The following is a 20,300-nucleotide window of genomic DNA, read 5'->3' on the forward strand; positions in this document are numbered from 1 at the left end:
TACCCTGGCCCGAAGAGCTTACAATCTAGGAGGAGGGGAAGTGTCACACAAGTATAATCTGATCCAGTTCCAGAATGATGGTGTTATGTGTGTGGGTTGTATGATGCTGATGGTGTTGTGACAATGGAGGAATGTGTGGGCTAGAAGGGGGAATATGTTCCTGGTGACTCAGGTAGGATGCACATTACATTGTATTTGTGATAATAATGGCGACACATGGGGGAGGGGTGAGCTGGCATTCTCTATACTGGGATATACTGGTCAGACTGGTGTTATTGTGTTAACCGGAAACGTCTTCGTCTGAGGGCTGAGACGGGGCGGGATCTCGTCCTCGCCTCTGATTGGCCAGGCGTAGACTTGCCGGTCTGTGAGTGGTCGGGGCTCCCTGAACAGCTGAGATATAGCCCAGGAGCCGAGCTCATAGACAGAACCGAGACCCCCAGCCGAGCTCCGGTGTGAGGAGACCGCGGGATTCATCGACAGACACGGCGAGGAGCCAAAGCCCAGGAGCCAGGAAGGATGAGGGGACTATGGCCGCTGGTTCGGGGTCTCCGGCTCCCTGGGACACGTGTCAGGAGAGACCCCCGGGCCGGCCTGTGTACCGCCACCGAGGAGCGCCAGGTAAGCCTGAGAGCTGGGGGAGGGGAGCCCATCAATGGCTGCCAACATCACCTGCCTTACCAGGGGCCCCTTGTGGGCTCCCAAGGATTGGTGTAATGAATGGCCTGAGATGCCCATCAGGTGCAGGAATGGCCCAGATCTTAGAGGATGAATGGGGACACCAATACAAACATCAGGATTGTTATTATATAGGATATATGTGGCAGCAACTATCTATTATTATTATTATTATTATTGTTGTTATTATATAGGAATTATATAGCAACAACTATTTGTTGGTATTATTATTATTATAAAGGATTTATATGGCAAAATCTATTTATTATTATTATTATTGTTGTTATATAGGATTTATATAGAAACAACTATTTGTTAATAATAATAATAATAATAATATTAGTTGCTGCTATATAAATCCTATATATTAATAATAATAAATAGTTGGCACTATATAAATCCAATAATAATAATAATATTATTGGATTTATATAGTGCCAACTATTTATTATTATTATTATTATTATTATTATATATGATTTATATAGCAGCAACTAATATTATTATTATTATTATTATTATTATATAGGATTTATATAGTGCCAACTAATAATAATAATAATAATAAAATTATTAATCGTTGGTGCTATATAAATCCTATATAACTTTATATAGCAACAACTATTTATTATTAGTATAAACAGGATTTATATAGCGCCAACATATTACGCAGCGCTGTACATTAAATAGGGATTGCAAATTACAGACAGTGACACAGGAGGTGGAGAGGACCCTGCCCCAAAGAGCTTACAATCTAGGAGGTGGTATATGAAGATTATTTATTGTGCACCTGGCTGAAATAATCAGATATTGTGACAATTTCTATACCCTAAATCATCCGGAATTCCTTCCATAATACACAGGTGTATGGGGACATCAGTGGTGCACGATACAATCTGCAAAGATGTCTGCAGTCCCGGTTACCTAACAATCCTTTATCATTATTCCATACCAACCACATATGGGATCACAGGAAAGGGATATTCGGAGAACCGTGACTGCTGGCATCATATATTTACATTTCTGTAACCTGACATGACCCCTGGAGATCCTAAGGCAGATCTCTCTCTCTCTATTCTCTGAATCTCATCTATTCATATATATAAATTCTCTTCTATAGATGTAGAAGTAATACTAGACCAGGCACCATAAAAGATTTGCAGATCTTATTCATCATGAAACCCTTATATCTTGTATTCTCAGAAGGGTTACATCACCGTGACAGGTCTGAGTACAGATAGGACAGACAAGCAGTTTGCAGTATTCCAAGGTTTTAGTTAAATCAAAGACACAAATGTATTGCTTCTCCATGAAACATTGACGCGTTTCACACCAGCAGGCACCTAATTGTTTTTTTTTTTCGCTTTTCCTGTTGCAAAATGCATTAAGGTACTAATTAGTATTCATTGATCCTAATGAAACCCATTACTGATAATTGCTCCTCAGATATTTTGAATGTTTTTAGCTGTCTATACAAAGGTGAGGTCTGTGGGAATCCATGAGATATGGATTGTCTACATTCCTGGACAGCAACCTATTTTCTTTACAAATTATTATTTTCAGTAATGGGTTCATTAGAATCAACGAATACTAATTAGTACCTTGATGCATTTTTGCAGCAGGAACTGTGTTTAAAAAAAAAAAAATGAGGATTAGGTGTCCGCTGGTGTGAAACGCGTCAATGTTTCATGGAGAAGCAATACATTTGTGTCTTTGATTTTACTAAAACCTTGGAATACTGCAAGCTGCTTGTCTGTCCTATCTGTACTCAGACTTGTCACGGTGATGTAACCCTTATGACAATACAAGATATAAACCTCTCATCACTGTACATCATCTTTAGTTCGGATCAGCACTGCAAAACATCTAAATTCTAAACAAGCAAACATTTTCATACAACAAATATGTAATATTTATCCCAAAACATCAATAAATCAATATCCCTAGCAGTATCATGTTCTGCAGATTATTATTAAACAATATTTATATAGCGCCAACATATTACACAGTGCTGTACAAAGTCCATAGTCATGTGACTAGTTGTCCCTCAGAGGGATTCACTATCCAATGTGATGTAACTTAAAAGTTTAATATTAAAAGTGCAATAACCTTTTTTTTATATTCGCTCCTTTAATAAGTGCTTATAAACAAGTAATTGATTCCTGAATATATTGCACAACCACATGACAAAATCTTCCTAACCTGGCGCCTCATGCACTTATTTATTGATTCCTGGTGTTAGATTATCCCGGTGAATGAGGGCAGGGGGTATGCGTGGACCTAGCCGGGCAGATTTGGTGTGATCTAGTCAGGGATATCTCACCAGATGGGGACAACTACAACATAAACCAATCCGCCAAAAATGAAAACCAATGACGGGTGAAGTGAACAACACTATTTATAGTACAGTCAGTTCCTTTAAATTAGTTATTAATATTAAACATGATTTATATAGCGCCAACATATTTCCCAGCGCTGTGCATTAAATAGGGGTTGCAAATGACAGATACAGACACTGACACGGGAGGAGGAGAGGATGTATTGGAAGCAGTAAAAATGAGCAAACCCCAGCTACTGTAATTGTAACGGTCAAAGCTTCTACAAAATGTTAGGTTTTTGTAATGCAAATTCTTTAGGCTTTGTTCAGACAGGCAGTTAGGTTTTGGTGTGGTTACGGCTCCTTTACACTACCTGAACCATGCCCTCGGGTGAAATACTGTATGTGAAGTTTCACCCATGGCTGTCCATAGAATAGAGGCGGTAGTAAGAAGTTTGTTGGAATTCAGAGACATTCCCTTGTTAATGTACAACGCTGTGTAATATGTTGGCGCTATATAAATCCTGTTTAATAATAAATTTCCTCTTTAGAATCATTGCCGGGGTTGGAGTAGCTGGTAAGCTGAAAGTGCTGTTACCTCCACCAGTTTAAACATGGCCTTATTATTCATAGGCTAGATTAAGGTTCACCTGCTTGTGAATGTCTTTGTGTATTTGAATACTTTGCATTGTTATATACAGACATATTACACTGTTGTCACCATCAGTAAGCCTGCCTTGTGCACTGACATGCAGCCACCATTGGCCCATATTCATCTAGGTAGAGAATGTCCACTAAAAGATGGAGATTAGCTTCAGGGTTCTAGCATGGCACTGTCATTTATTTTTATAATAAATTTAGAAAATATAATATATATCTTTCTTGCATGCCCTGCCTTCATGTAAGAATGATAGGACCTGATCAGTGGTAGACTTTGTATCTGGCATTGCTAGCAGGGTGCTGCAGTTGTCCCCCTTGGCATGGTGACTCCTGTTCAGGTATTTAATAGCCAGTTAATCTGATGATCGGTGATCATTTTTGTGTGACACATGCTGTATTTTCATTTGCTATGAAAACTGTATTTATCAGTAGACCTCACAAGTGTGTGTGTGTGTGTGTGTGTGTATGTGTATATATATAAATCCTGTTTATACTAATAATAAATAGTTGTTGCTATATAAAGTTATATAGGATTTATATAGTATATATATATATATATATATATATATATATATATATATATATATATATAAATAATTTACACACACACACAATGTATATGTATGGCCATTTAAAAAAAATGCTTGGCGTAGGGGAGTTAGGTGCATTTCAGGTTATTTTGCTGTCTCTGTAATATTAGAAACCATTCCCTTACTTTGCCCCAATAACGGGAATAGAGGGATTCCCCCAGGACTGGGGAGCTGGAAGCAATTATTGTATACCTGGAGTCCACAAACCACATTGCTTGTTGTTTGAACAGGTGTTCCCATCATGTAAGATTTCCCCTTGTACTGGAGACTTTCCCTTGCTTTCATTCTTAGTGACAGCGGTCAGCAGTAGTAGTAGGGTGGGATACAAACTGCAATCCAACCCTTCCCAAATAGATAAGCTTATTTTACATTCCTAAGTCTGCTGGTTGATGATATGCTTTAGATGTATTTTGGAAGATGATTGCTCTCTTATCTAGTTGATAAAGGGAGATACCCATACTGAGCTGGGGCAATAAATCCGACTCTTCTATAGGCATTATTAAGATAAGGATTTATTTCTACCATGCATTCATACAAAAACATATCGGCTTTACTCCAGATGCTAAGGAAATAACTATTCTCACATGATCTAGTCCAAACAGATTATCTGACAATATTGGATAGGTCAGGGTGGTAACTGTAATTGGTTTATTCAAAATTTGTGGAAAAGGACATTGCAAGCATTTCTGTGTGACTGATGATTGTAAGGCTGGGTACACATGCAATAATTGTTGTTGGAAGGGACATTTCATCATTATTTCCAATGACAAAAGTCTGTATGATGCATGAATGAGTGGCATACATACAGCACTGTTCTGCTCTATTGAGAGGGGTGGGGTGGGGGGGGACGATGGAGCAGCACCCCGCTGCGTTCTCCCCCTTCACTTTCATTACGATTGTTCCTCATTTGCGGATCCGCCAGGACCGGCATTCGAATGAACGCTGTACACACTCCAGATCCTTGTCCAATATCAGCCCTGAGATGATTATCGGACGAGAATCATCTGACGTGTACGTAGTCTAATGAGCACTGTTAATGGCGTATATTGGTCAGTTGTGAACAGGGGGTCTCTATATTGGCACCAGGGAAGTTATTATGGTTAGGAAGACATACCTACCCTCACTAGTTTCCATATTAGTCAATGTGACGGCCTATCATTGGTATAAGCTTGTAGGAAAATGGTTGAAGGGGCAGAGCTGAGCTAATTGAGATTAGCAGTATAAGAATGCCCCAGGTTGTGCGGTTCTCTACTATTCCAAAACTTGTCTTTTCTTCACTGCTGCCCTTTGAGGAAACGGACACCCAGGTATTTTCATACACTCTAGAACAATGGTTGCCAAACTTTTCGCACTGTGCATGCGCGGGGAGTTGTGTTTCACTTAAAGGGGAAGAAACTACCCCCAGAGTGATGTCATGGTGCAAGAACCCAGCCTTTCCCATCGCAGGGGGTAGGTTGTGTTCATACAGGGGACATGGTCTGCGGCTCTGGCCGGTGCGCCCCCTAGTGGAATCCTTCTCCTGACCCCACTGGGGGGCGCACCGGCCAGACCTGCGAACCTCTGGTTGGCGACCGCTGCTAAAACATGTGATGACTTGTATACAATTAAAACCAATAGATGGTGGTAGGTGTAAACACATTATTGGTGTTGATGACACAAAAACAAATAATAAATGACTTCATAGAAACAGGAAAGTTATTCCTTAAATTCAGTACTTGTGACATTAAAAATGAATCAAAAGTGTAAATGGGAAAAACACGCACAAGTTTGAATGTGCTAATAAAAAACTACAGGGTTACGTTAAGATGCCAGGGAGCCTTTTATTTCTGCTTACATCCAGAAATAAGGTTCCAGGTTTGCTTATCCATGAGTACAGCAGCATTAATCTTCTCCCATCTATTTATATATCGCTCTATTTATATGCACTAGATTGTGACCTCAGTGTCAGTCGTTGTGTTTTTAGCCTGAAGGGTTCCGAGTTTTCCTTGAAAAGGAGCCTCTGGCATGAGAGATTTGACCTCGGGGTCACTTTCTTGTTTATCCTATGCCAAAAACATTTCAGTTGGTAGAATGAAATGGTTAACAGGTGGAGATGTAACTGGTTAGCACATTTTTGTGACCGGATAATTGCCTACAAGAAATAAAAAAAATCTTCATTTATTTAAGAAGTTTGGACATTTGTATTGTATCCTAATAATAATACAGCAATGGAAACGAGCTGAGACGTGGGAAAAGCTTTAACCCAACCACAGCAATGACTTCATCTTAAAACAAGCATGTGCAAGGGAAAAGTATTCTTACTTTAAATAAAACTTTCCACTAAATAGGTGAGATGGTGAGTTATGGACAGAGGTTGGGTTCTGAGTTCTTTTACAAGCTGAAAAATATTTCTAGATCTAAGGAGAGAGCACACTTCTGGAATAGAACCTGCTAGAATCCTAGTTCTTGTAGTTCTCAGCGGCTGGTTGACCTGACCATGCAGTTTTATTACATCGGTTTAGCCAATGTTTCTGTCAGCTTTGAAATCTTTTCTTTCCTGGACCATTACCAGGCATCTGAAACTGGGTAAATCAAAGTCTTTAGAGGACGTGTCTTGTGTCTGGTTTGATCTTTGCTATTTGCTCTGCAGGGCTGGAGAACAACTCTGCATATGAAATATAAAATTAAAAAAAAAAAAAGATTTTTGGTAAAGCCTGAGAATAATAAGGTATAGATACCCTTGGGTAAGTTTTTGGAGTACGTGGCATATTACTATTGCAGTCCTGTGGTGCTTCTTTTATCTTTTTCTTTGATTTGTGAATTACTCATATTTTTTCCTTTTTATGTATTATTGACTGATAAGTTGACCTAAAGAGCAGCTTATGGGAACTGAATATAATCAAGAGGAAGTTTGTATATTTAGCTATTTTCCTACACAGTTGACTTCCTGCTAGTAATCTATTGACAGACTACACACACCCACCAGTACCAGCGGATGTCAATGAATAGTAAAAATAAAGCTATATATAAAATGGGTAAGAGGAGAAGAATGCTACGTTTATATGCAGTTTTGGAGCTTTAAAGAAATGTGGTGATTCACCTCATAAATAGCTTGCCGAGGAAATAATCACACGGCAACAACAACTCCAACAAATTTACATTTACCCTGTTTAATATAAACAAAGGTTGTTGGTTACACTTATTATAGCGCAAACATATTGTGCAGCGCTGTACAAAGTCCATAGTCAAGTCTTTAGCTGGCCCTACCATAGTCATATGTCAATAATACAGTCCAAGGCCAATTAACCTAGCTGTATGTTTCTGGAATATGGAGTACAACAAGGAAGCCCACGCAAACACTGGAGAACCTGCAAACTCCATGCAGATCGTGTCCTGGCCAAGATTCAAACCTGGGACTTAGCGCTGCAAAGGGCCAGGGCACTTAGCTCTGATCCACCATCATCATTATAAGGGAAAGCCCCGGGGCCAGCATTGTAGACAGCCTCGGTCTGAATGTGTTTGGCATGGTTGCTGGCTCAGTGCATGGACAGCCATCTGCAAACTTCTAAAATGGAAGAAATGAGTATAATAAAGTAATTGCAATGGCAGAAATTTAGGAATTGTTTCACTGAAAGATTTCACAAAATTAATATATTCTCTGTGAAATGCAAGCTGGTTGTTATTGGTGGGAGGGGCCAACAGAATGCTGTACATGGCTTCCAAAAAATCTTGACACCCTCATTTAATACTCCTCTCAAGTTTCCTTGGTCTTTCAGTAGATGACTAAGGCTACGTACGCACGTGCAATAATTGTTATTGGAAAGGATCTTTCACAATGCTTTCCAGGGACTGTACAATGCACGAACAAGCTCTGTAAATACAGCACCGTTCTGCTCCATGGAGGGGGGAGAACGACAGAGCGACACCCCGCTGTGCTCTCTCCTCTTCACTTACATTATGATTGTTCATCATCTGTGGATCTGCCAGGATGGTTGTTCGGATGACAAGCGCTGTATACATGCAAGATTCTCCTGCAATATCTGCCCTGAACCATTTATCAGATGAGAACCATTGCATGTGTGTACGTAGCCTGACTCCTGGGACAAGCAAATCAAAATGCATTTGTGAATATGAATCTGACGGAATGGACATTTTTTATGCAGACTGATCAATATAATTCTTATGCTTACTAAACTATGTAGGGCTAAGTCCAGATGTGACTGCCATTTAATGCATTGGCCACCTGTTTATTAATAATGTACTGCAATGCAGTGCCAAGGCCTAAATGGGCCCAATAAAATTCTGGTCCAAACACCAGTAGGGTATCAAAATGAAAGTTATCATTTGTGAGCTCCCTATTTGTTCCATGCCAGGGCCCCTGTTGAGGAACCCTGCACTAAATGATCTTGTTCCCTTTCTGTGTAATGATTTAAAGGGTTCATTAGGTTGTCATATTTTGCAACAAGTAAAAGGGAAAATGTATTGTAAAGCTGCATGTTCAGAGTTCTGTGTGCCAGTTCTGAGCAAAGCATATAATTACTTGTGACCTTTCGAAAAAGACAGTTGGGAAATGAGAGCATCAACTAAGTTTAGTTGATTTTTATTCATGTATAATTATTGTTGGCTTACTCACGTCTTGGCTGGCTTTTGTATTACTACCCCAGTGACCTCTTTTAAGGTTCACCTGTTTAACAAAGAACGCCCTCACTACCTGACTCCAGAACATTTTCTTCTCGTGTGGCCTGGAATACATAGCTTGGCTCTTGTCACGATCTTCTCCTTTACTGTAATTAAAAATAGGGTGTATGAGCTTCTTTATCATTACATAATTGCTTTATCCTAATGGAGCCCTATAATTGAAATACGTTTTGTTTAGTTTCTTAGATTTTACCACACCCCACTACCTAGAAAACTCTTCAATTGGTGGCATAAAATACTAACTGGGGGAGTGGGTGTTAAGAATTATTGTACATTTTAATTAATGAGACCAAGAAAATCACCCAAAAAGCAGCTAAAATGAAGATGGGTATGTTCTACATCTATGGGACAAGTCATCTATTCTCCATAGAGATTCATTTTATTGTGGATTTTTCTGTACTTTGTGGTTAATGTGAATAAATATTTGACATAACATTGGAATGTTTATTAGGATTATTCCATAATGTTTTGTGTTTGTTTTTTTTCCAGCCGACATTTGGGCTCCTTTTTGACATTGATGGAGTGCTTGTTAGAGGGAAAACCCCGATCCCTTCCGCAAAGAAAGCCTTTCAGAAACTCGTGAATAACCATGGCCAGTTCTTGGTGCCAGTCGTGTTTGTTACAAATGCTGGAAACTGCCTTCGTCAGACCAAAGCTGACCAGCTATCCAATATACTTGGAGTGCCAGTGAGTATATCCACATCCCTCTTCCTCCCAACTTGATAAACGTCTCAAGGAAACAAACCATTGTGTCTTGTGATTTTCTAGTCATTTTTTTTCTTTTACTATGAGGTAGATTCAGATTCTTTTCTTCTTTATTTGTCACAACAAAGATTTTCTGGCAATAAGTAATTTTACCAGTAGCTGGTTCCAGTTGTTATAAATCGTCTGTAATTTTCCTGAATCCGCACTATAGAATTTTCTCTTTTGGATCAGCTGCTCCTATTACTTTACTTATGTGCCATAGAAAAAATGCTGAAAAGTGCATTTTGTTGCAGAATGCTATATTTGTATTGAACACTTTCTATGTAATCAAATTTAACAAACTTGTGCCAATGAAAATAAGTTGTTTTTTTGTTTTATAGCAATCTGAGCTCTCTAAAGCCAGGCTCAGTGATGTATACAAAATGGCATATACAAATGATTGCATCCTCCCGGAACTCCTCCATAATCTAAGCATGTTACATTGGCCATATACAAAGATGTGGAATGGTTAATTAGCAACTATTCCCAAAAACATCAATTTAGAATACCCTTAAGTCTTCATATGTAAAACATGTAAAATTACTTTCCTATACAAAACGCGGGCCAAATCTGTCCCGTCTGTCCATTTTATGTGGCCAAGGGGTGACTGCTGCATCCAAGCGCCTGACATTTGCAGGCAGGAGGACCCGTCCCACAAAGCTAGGTAGAAGCAGGGCGGTCTAGGTAGAAGCAGGGTGGTTTATACAAGTGCCTGACAGTGCTGCAGGCAGAAGGACCCCAGTTGCTTCTTCACACTCCCGCCAAGACCCAGCACTAAGCACGGCTGTACCAGAGTCCCGATCCTGCTGCCAGTACTATGCTGCTGCTGCTGCTCCAGGTATGGAATCTCAGTGGGATGATAGCAATGTCTCCAGAGACACCGGCCTCCACCTCAGTCACTGCCTCCCCTCACATATACCAGGATAGGTCAGGTACACCGACCTCAGAAAAAGCTGCTAACAACAAAAACCAATCACTCCCAAAATGTCCAACAAGAGAAAAGTTGGTGCAGAAGGGAGACAATTTAATGACAGCTGGGAAAGTGAATTCATGTTCATGCTTCACGAAGACAAGCGTGTTCTTATTTTCAGGTTAATACACGAGGATGGGGTGTGATATGGTGTCTCAGGGTGAGGAAGGATCTATACTTCCACTAACACTATGGATCTGAATAAAAAGTTCTGCCCGACATGTGATTTGAGTTTCACATGCTTGCTACACATCATATCATTTTCTTCTGGCCTGGAGGAGCCCTGCCTGCTTTCAAATCTGTAAACCTTAAATAAGTGTCCTAAAATTTAGAAAAGAATTTCTTTTTTTTTTCTCCTAGATCTCACAGGACCAAGTGATGATGTCACACAGTCCACTGCGTATCTTCAGACAGTATCACAACAAGTGCGTCTTGGTGTCTGGACAAGGCCCAGTTCTAGACATTGCTAAATAGTATCCTTTCCTTTGCTGCTTACAATTCTGCTGACACTTTTCACAGCATGTATCTTCATTTCAAAAATATTTTCATATTTAGCTTACAGAATTAGCTAAAAAAAAAAGCTAATGCCTATGCATTCAAACTGCTTTGGATAGTCACTAAGAAGAAATCTAGTTTTGGCTGTCTGAAAGGACTTCCCTATGACAATTTGGCCCATTTCTGGTTGCTCTGAAACACTGTTACTGTATATATTCATTGTACTACAGTAGCACCAAAGATATACCGATAGTTTATTGGACAGTTTTTAGGCATTCAGTACCCTTTCATATTTGGGTATCTTGTGCATTTTAATGTTTTATTGCATTATTTCAAGTCCTTTCATCCTTTGCTGTTGCCTATATTCTATTCTGTTTTAGAGTAGATATTGAGTTTATAAATACAGATGTAAAATTGCCAAGTGTCTTGTCACTTAACAGCAGCCATTTCTCAACCGCTGCTTCTATGCTATGAAGCTATCTGTAGAGGATGACATTACTATGGGGTAAAATTTTGCTATATATAGTTATCACACCAAAGGTTACATATTGGTGCTAGATGAGGTGACGTTCTAATTTATCCTCTCTTTGTTATGAGAGTACCTCCAGTGTGTAACTGGGTTACATGCGTCTCCATGGGCTGAAAGGGTCCCAAATTGTGGGGAGGAGGTGATTCTAATCATTAAATTTGTAAAAGTGGAAATACAAACAAAATGGATTGGGTTTTTATATGATACTTCCTGCACCAGTGTTTAGAAAAAGGTGCTTCATCAGGTTGTGACTATTATCTTCAGTAATATTACTCCAGTATTTATAGTATTATATAGTACAATACTCCAGTATGCTCCAGTGGCAAGTGAATTCAAAGATTACAACTGTTTCTATAAATCAAATATCTGTGTTGCCATGATTTTTCCTTGACTATAAAAACAGTTTAGGATTTTCGAATCCTATAACGGTGGACTCCGTGTGCGAGTCCTATCCATTTCTAGATATGGTGGACCACAGAAGAAGACCTACAATTTTGGTGAGTAAAATTAATTATTAATCTTAGTAATATTTTTATAGCTTGTTGAAGATGTGCAGAAGAGACATGTTCAGTCCTACAGAAATAAATGGTTGAGAGACATTAATACCTGCGTTCCCTACACTTCTGATGTTGTCCCAATCTTCATTGTTTATGGGTATGGGGTACCAGGTGGCGCTTCTTCTGCTTCCCATAGTGCAGTGCTTGAAATGCATTTGGTAAGACTTTATCACTGTCATGGGTTGAGCGGTAGCCCTTCAGACAACCTTGAGCAGTTTCTGGTTGTGTAAAATGATGGGGACGTGTGCTAAAAGTAATTGTAGAGTCTTTGTGGAACCTGCCGACAAGCAAACCTTGCCTAATAACATAAAAGTTTTCTATTAAAGGGTGACTGTCAAATATATAGAAGCATATAAGGTAACAATATGATTTAATGGTAGACATCTGAAGGAGCTTGATACTACTTTTTATTTTCTAGTTTTTGGAAAGGGTCCCCATCAGTCCTTTGCTTGCCTTGGCTTCAATCCCTGCAGAGCCTTTCTGCTATATAGCTTGGCATCTAGTAACATCCCTGATATTGGGATTTTGAGTTCTGGGATTGGGTCATTGTGACCCAGGATAAGGATTCCCCACAATTCAAAGGATTTGAGTAAATTGTTTCTATCAGTTTTATGTTATTTTTAATTAGGTAAATAAGGTTATAGTTAATTTAGCTTTCTATATAGGTAACTGCAAACTACTTATTAACTTTTGTATATAAATGTATATTAGTATATGGATGGTGAACAAAAGAGCAGCTTTATGGACAAATATAAAGGTGTATTTACTGTACAACTGTTTTGTAAATTGCTTTAAAAAGCATCATATTTTCCAACTTTAAAAAAAGGCTTTCCTCAACACATTGAATTCTGTATAGTTATGATATGTTAGATAGGTCAGGATATAAACTCCAAAAAGACTTATGTATTTACTTATTTACATTGCCGTGTTCTGTCCTGTGTCACTGTGACACACTGATAGCACCAACTGGAGGGACTGCGGGCAGCTTGCTTTATCCAAATCGCTGACCTTTATTTCAGCTGTTGAATCGGCTTAGATTTGAAATTAGAGATAATAAAGTTCATGCACAGGAACATGCAGATAAGTGAATTTTTAGGAAAGCGACATTTAAAGGGGCTTTCAATGTGCCTCTAAATTTGCAAATTCGACTCCTTTTAGGAATGTCGTTTCGTAGAATATCCCCCGGATAACTGCAGATTGCACTACATGCGATCATATTACAATGTTAAAATTCCCCGTAGCATTTAGATTGGTTGGTTAGTCAGTCAGTCAGAAGAACAAAGAATTGGCAGGACTGAAAATTGCAAAATTGTAAGCCAGGTTTGTTTGTGTGTCCATATGACCCTTAATCAAGTTTATGATGCTTACACTTGCAGCAAGATCTGACAACTGTGCTGACTCTTGGTGGATTGAGAATTATCATATGTAGTCTTTAAGCCTTAATGCCAATGTGTTTAGGTGACTAACCTTTGTGTTTTTCTATTTTTTACAGCCTTCTACAGCTGTGAATCTGCCAAAGATAGATGGTAAGTATTATATTTTGGTGTAAGATTAGAATACAATAAATTGTGGTAGGTGAAAGATCTTTTCTTCATTTAATGCTCAGATCTGCCAAGTGTAAATGTTTATGCCTTTGGGGATGAAGAGTAAATCATTCCCCACATGACCCAATTCAGACAGAGTAAATCAATCCCAACATGACCTAATTCAGAAGGACAGCCGGCTGCCTTCAAGTATAACTTTGTAGGAATTTTAACATGGGTTAGTTGTACATGTGCAATAATTGGTCGGTCTGTTCATGTGTTTTATAATTGATATGCATTCTCTCCTGGTGGTTCAAACTTGTTCTACTAATGCTTCATTTCAAAACCCTAATACTGTCAAAAGATGACCAGACCACTGGCATTAAAATTGCCATAGCAGCCCATGCAGCTTCTGTCAAGCTTTGGGGTGGAGCGGGGACCCTATGAGGGAGTCTGCTAAGGAAAACTTTATTAACGGGCTAAAGTTGGACTTCAGGATCTTCAATAGTCACAGATTCTCCCCTGTGCAGTAAGAAGCTCTCAGGTACTAGTGCTAGCAGTATAGATTTTTCTCAAAGTGGAACCAAAACTCAAAAAACACACACTTTCCTTTAATCCCACAGATCCGCCTATCTGTTGGGAGGTTTCTAGATGGGGGGGAAAAGATTGCTGATCTCACTGCACATGTGCGAGATCAGCAACTCTTCTTTTTTTTTTTTTTTTTTCTTTATCCATTAATGAAAGGGCTTCTTCCGCGCATGCCCAAAAAAGGGTGTTGCACTTAAAATAAATAATATAAATGTGTATATATATATATATGTTTTACCTTAAACAAAAGGGTTGTCTTTTGTTCTATGTAAATTACACATTTTGAGTTTGGGTCCGCTTTAAAATCTTATAGCACAAAAAGAAGATGTTTGTATTGAAGTATTTGTGTCCAAGAGCTATGACTATATCTGGTAGTAAGCAATATTGGTATTATATTGTGGGGGAGAGATCTCTGCTCTAATATGGAGCAAAAACGTGTCATTGTAACCAGGTGCTAAAATCTTTGTATGTTTTTTGCAGCTGTGATCCTGTTTGGAGAACCTATCAGATGGGAAACCAATCTCCAGATTATTATTGATGTTTTACTGACAGGCGGTTATCCTGCAAACCCCCATCAACTCACCACATATCCTCATATTCCATTGCTGGCATGTAATATGGATTTGATGTGGATGGCGGAGGCCCGCTCACCAAGGTGTGTACTTATCAATTCATGTTTGGGATTTAAATGTCAAATGTAACCACCTTGGTTACAATGCTATTGGGGGGGCTAACATGAACCTGAAAGCCAAAGCCAGTGTACAGCTCCAATCTAGGGGTAATTCATTGCAGCAATCATTTTCTCACTTAGAATATGACTGTTTGCTATGGAATTGCTAGCTTGCATTTTAGTTATTCAGTGATTGCGTTTACCAGAGTTTTGTGTTCGCTGCAGGAGTGATAGTGACATTCGCTGGCAATTCACTTCTAAGGACATCACTGTAAATCCCTGCCATTAGGATTTCAGTGCAGGGCAGCCATATCTGGCATTCTAGAGGACCTGGATTTTCTCTACCAGCATCTTCCTTGCTTTGCAGCACACCAGGCCTCTTCCTCCCTCAGCTCTGCTGTACAGGCATACAAAAGGCTGATATTAGATCAGATTCAAGTGCTTGAAATACTTGTGTTTTAAAATGCATATTAAGGATATAATAATGGATACAGAATTGCTTTACTATTTGCTATTTATTCCTACCGGTATCAAAAGTTCACCTCTAAGCTCTGAAACTTGCTAGGTAGGTTGAATTGTAGAACATTTTAAAGAAAACACTACTTTTTTTTTTTTTTTTTTTTTTTTTAATTACAGGCGTGCTATCAGAAGGCCCAAAAAGTTTTTCTGTTGTAATAATAACAATAGGCAATGATTGGGGAGTTATTTTATTGCTTGTGTTCATGAAATATCTGCTCCCCCTAGTGGTGTTCTGGAAAACTGTAGCCTGAGTATAATGCTTGTTTTATTAGTATTCAGTCAATTCTGGGGAACCAAATCTTTCAAATTATACATGGATTTTTTTGTGTCTGTATCTTTTAGGTTTGGCCATGGAATATTTATGGTTTGTCTTGAAAGCATCTATAAGAAGATTACAGGAAAGGAACTGAAATATGAGGTTTTAATGGGCAAGCCCAGCGAAGTTACATACCACTATGCAGAATACCTCATCCGATCCAAAGCAGCGGAGATGCGGTGGAATAAACCTGTCCAAACACTCTATGCTGTTGGGTAAGGTATTCTTTTAGCTACAGCTAATATAGGAGCAGTAATGGCATGAAATGTTACACCTATTATTCTGATTGACTTGTGATAAAAAATCTATTGTATGTGTAAGTATTGGGCGAGTGATGTTCTGATGCTAATTAACCCCTTAATTGCTATATAAATGTGTTTTGTCTTTTTATACCTGAAAAAAATGTTTTCATTTAGAATAGCTTGTACAGGTAGTCCCCAGGTTACATAGGGACTGTAGGTTTGTTCTTAAGTTGAATTTGTATGTAAGTCGGAACAGGTACATTATTTTAATAAATGCAACTAGAACAAATGTTTGTCTCAACATATTAGGCAGCATGGTGTCAGTTACTGTATAAAATCCTCACCTGAGATAATCACAAACGAAGCAAAAAAAACTTCTAGAGCAAGCTGTGCTTTGATATGCAAAAAGAAACTGCAAATTTTGTCTTGGTCCTTAAAGAATTACAAGAGGCTGCAGAAAGAGCTCAGTCCTTATGATCACCCACAACCTCAGCTGTGTTTAGCAAAAGATTTCTTCTGCAAGTCATGCAAACTGCCCCCATCAAGCCTCCAACCTACACACAGCAAGCAAGGAAGCCCGTTCGTATCTAGGAGGCGTCTGTATGTCGGATGTACTTAAACCTGGGACTACCTGTATAGTTTTAAAGGTGATGGTTATTAGCGTAGATTTTCAGCTGAAGTGTGACTTTTTTTTGTCTCTCGTTCTCCAGGGACAACCTAATGACTGATATCTATGGTGCTAATCTCTACAATCGCTACCTTCATGAGAGAACCGATAGGAAAGGCTCAAAGACATTCGTGCAGACCGGCTCCGGAGCCCAAGTTACAACTGTTTCTCAAGAAGTAGAGGCAGCATGGGAAAATGAGCTGTCCTGCCCCAGTGCCACTAACTGTAAGTCTGTTCTGGTTTGCACTGGGATCTACAACCCTCACGCTGAAGTGCCTGCTGACCCCACGCAGTCAGTTACTGAAACAGTATTTCACGGTCATAGAGATTTCAGGATCGACCCTGCCTTGGTAGAACCCGACCATATTGTTTCTGATGTTGATGCTGCCATTGATCTGATCTTCCAACTAGAAGAGTTTTTGCCATCCGATGACAACAGGACACACTAGAGATTGATATATATATATTATTTATATATCTATATATTTAACACTATCAGGATATTACGACTCCTCTAACCTCAAATTTCTTTCATATATGTTAATTTTACAGCACTTTACTGTCTTCCTTCTCTTTTCTTCCTTCTTTTTCAAATGTAAAATATTTGATCTTTCAGGCCTTTTAAAAAAAATAGGTGTCTCACTTTCTTTTAAATAGTTTTATCCTATATTTATATTGTTTCATTTGAAAAATTAGGCGTGTCTGAGGGTCCAAAATGTGCGCATGTGTTTTTTTTTATTTTATTGGTAAATGAAACGGTTGCCAAACCACATTAGTTCCCCTCCTATTTTTCTTGTAGTGTTTGTGACTTTGTTTTATGTGTACTTTAGTTTCTAATTTTTAGTATTTTACGTACAAGCCAATTGCTCACCTGTTGCCTAATAACAATCCATAGCCAACATTATATAATCATAGGTGGTGTTTCAAAGACTTCTCATTAAAGCAAGATACTTTGTCCCCTGCTTACCTTGATTATTTTAAAGAGAATTTGTTAGCATAGAAATATTTGAGCTATCATTCTATTGTTTATTGTGCAGAGGTTAGGTTATCATCTTGACTATGCTACAAGTCACTGACTGGATTAGGGCTATGTACAAGTAATTGTCGTTAGAAAGGATCTCTCGCAATCCTTTACAATGACAAAAGACTGCACAATGCATGAACAAGCTCTGTACATACAGCACCATTCTGCTCTATGGAGAAGGGGGAATGACAGAGCGGCACCCCGCTGAGCTCTCTCCCCTTCACTTCTTTTACAATTTGTGGTTTGTGGATCCGCCAGGACAGATCCATGAACAATGGACGTCGAGCACTGTACACGCACCAGATCCTCGTCCGATACTAGCCTTGAGGCGATTTATCAGATGAGAATCATCTGACGTGTGTGTGTACATAACCGAAGAGTGCAGGACAAGAGTTCAGATGCCACTGGCTGCATGCTTGTTGCAGGTGAGTGATGAAATAGTGGTGCTTTTGAAAACCGTTGGCATTGGTAGTTTCACATTTATTTTTTATTTTTTTGGGTCATGTGATCTCTGCTCAAAATGAGGATCAGCCATTCTGGTCTACAGCAGAGGTCACATGACCAAACATTATAGGTTTTAGTCACATGTGTTCCTGCCATGGAATGTCTAAAGCAGAACTAAACTAGTTGGTGGGCAGTGAGCTACTGCTATATTCAGCAAATACTCACAGCATACTTACTGATCATGGCACGTATTTACCTTGTGCTGCCTCCCTGCACAGTTTCACAGCAAACTTCTGTGAAGATGGCGATCACCCTCATGATGTAACTCCTGCGCGGAGTTATTTATCTAGTCAAAATTGCCATTACATTTCTCTTCTGTCAAATAGTACAATTTTCGTGTGTGTGTTTTTCGTTTTCCAGGTATAGGTGCCCTTTAGCGTTGGTTTGTCCAGCCAAGCTTTACATTTTGTTACTTTTGCCACAGTTTCATAGGTAAGTTTGAGCTATAAACGCGCAATGGTTCTTTTCTGTTGATTGCCTTAGAATCTGGCGTGTGTACAGCGCTTGTCGTTCAAACAACTGGTGAATCCACGGACGAGTAACAATCGTAATCAAAGTGAAGGAGAGAAAGCACAGTGGGGTGCCACTCCCATCATTCTCCCCTCTCCATAGAGCAGAACGGTGCTGTATGTACAGCGCTCATCCATGCATTGTGCAGTCGTTAGAAAGGATCGTGAAAGATCCTTTCCAATGACAATTATCGCTCGTGTGTACGCAGCCTAAGTAATTTTTAGATAGAATGTTTGTGATAATAAACCACAAATGCAACACCATGTGGAGGAAGCTACATCTAATAGCATATGCAAAGGTCCATTGCGCATGATTGAAATATAGTTTGATCATCGAGGAGTTGATTGCCAGTACATGGTAGCAGCCAAACTAAGCTATCTAGCCTAAACAGGCTATTGCCAGTAATGCCAGGGTGAGGTGTGTTGTCAGTAACAAAAGAATAAAGAGACACCCTTACCTTACCAATGCCAGGCAAAATGATGGTGTCCCTGGAAAAGTCTACCCACCCTTCATCCTTTGAACCTCCTGCTTAATCTGAGCTCTGTTTCTTCCTATGCAGCTGGCACCCATCACTCCTCAGGCCATGTGACGTGTTTGGGTCATACCTGGAACGGTAACATTACAAGCTGGTATGTGGAGTATTAGGGGTTGGGGGGATGCTTTTCAGAGACGCCATTATTATGTGTGGGCAAGGTGACCGTATGTAACGTCCCGTGTAGTGAGCAAAGTGTATTATTTTAATGAAATGTCTTGAAACATTGAAATGTTGCATTGCAACCACATTCATATTGTCCGCTGTAAAATGATTTGTGGTTGCTTCAGGCTGCACACACAAGTGAGATCTGTGCTGAACATCCGGTTATTGTCCGTAGTGCTGGTTATTTCTATATCAACACAGCAAAGGAGGCCAAAGCAAGCCAATTCTTGATGCCATTTTATACCCACTGAGGAATATGAAGTTGGTTGCTTAGGGCATCACTTCCCTCACATTTCTATATTTCCACCACATAGGAGGGGACCAGGATTAATGGTTCTGTTTATGTTCAATAAAACTGTGTGATCCAGGGTAGAGAAAATCTTTGCAACTATGTTTCAGTGCAATATTAAGAAAAATACATATCTTTTTATATTCAGAACATTTCCACTATTTTTCAAGGGGCATTTTAAACTGTATTGAAACAAATAACTTTTTTCTACTGTTTTACACTAAATGGGCGCCATCTGCCTACTTTGTGACTTGAAATGTGTTTTGTTGTGACTGCATTTGTCATGTGTATTTAATGTCTGTCATTTGGTATACGCATTAAGGAGCTCGTATTGTTCTTTTATTTATGTCTGTTACAGATTATTTCCTCCTTACAGTTTTATTAAAGTGATTTACAGCATAGTTGGTTATGATTTGTTTTCATTTTGAAATGAGTCTGACGTGAGAGCATGGATATATCGGAGTGAATGGAATATTGAATTTGTTACCGCCCTAAAATTTGCAGGAATGGAAACCAATAATCTGATTGGTTGCT

General features: G+C 39.1%; 1 protein-coding gene across 1 annotated transcript; it reads left to right on the forward strand.

Moving 5' to 3' along the window:
* The first annotated feature begins 369 nt into the window (after nucleotides 1-369).
* LOC140337319 (haloacid dehalogenase-like hydrolase domain-containing 5) lies at nucleotides 370-20,165 on the forward strand. Its single transcript, XM_072421009.1, has 8 exons — nucleotides 370-621; nucleotides 9,412-9,609; nucleotides 10,997-11,109; nucleotides 12,064-12,157; nucleotides 13,710-13,743; nucleotides 14,809-14,983; nucleotides 15,860-16,048; nucleotides 16,786-20,165. Exons 1-8 carry the CDS (start codon nucleotides 520-522, stop codon nucleotides 17,189-17,191), a joined length of 1,311 nt encoding a protein of 436 aa, XP_072277110.1. The 5' UTR covers nucleotides 370-519; the 3' UTR covers nucleotides 17,192-20,165.
* Nucleotides 20,166-20,300: the final 135 nt, after the last annotated feature.

This window comes from Pyxicephalus adspersus, chromosome 8 (genome assembly GCF_032062135.1).
Source record: "Pyxicephalus adspersus chromosome 8, UCB_Pads_2.0, whole genome shotgun sequence".
NCBI lineage: Eukaryota > Metazoa > Chordata > Amphibia > Anura > Pyxicephalidae > Pyxicephalus > Pyxicephalus adspersus.

Excerpts from the sequence above, each read along its gene's own strand:
- LOC140337319 (XM_072421009.1), top strand. The coding sequence starts at position 520 with ATGAGGGGACTATGGCCGCTGGTTCGGGGTCTCCGGCTCCCTGGGACA. Across the intron at positions 13,744-14,808 it reads GAATCTGCCAAAGATAGATG|CTGTGATCCTGTTTGGAGAA; the intron begins GTAAGTATTATA and ends TGTTTTTTGCAG. Across the intron at positions 14,984-15,859 it reads GCGGAGGCCCGCTCACCAAG|GTTTGGCCATGGAATATTTA; the intron begins GTGTGTACTTAT and ends TGTATCTTTTAG.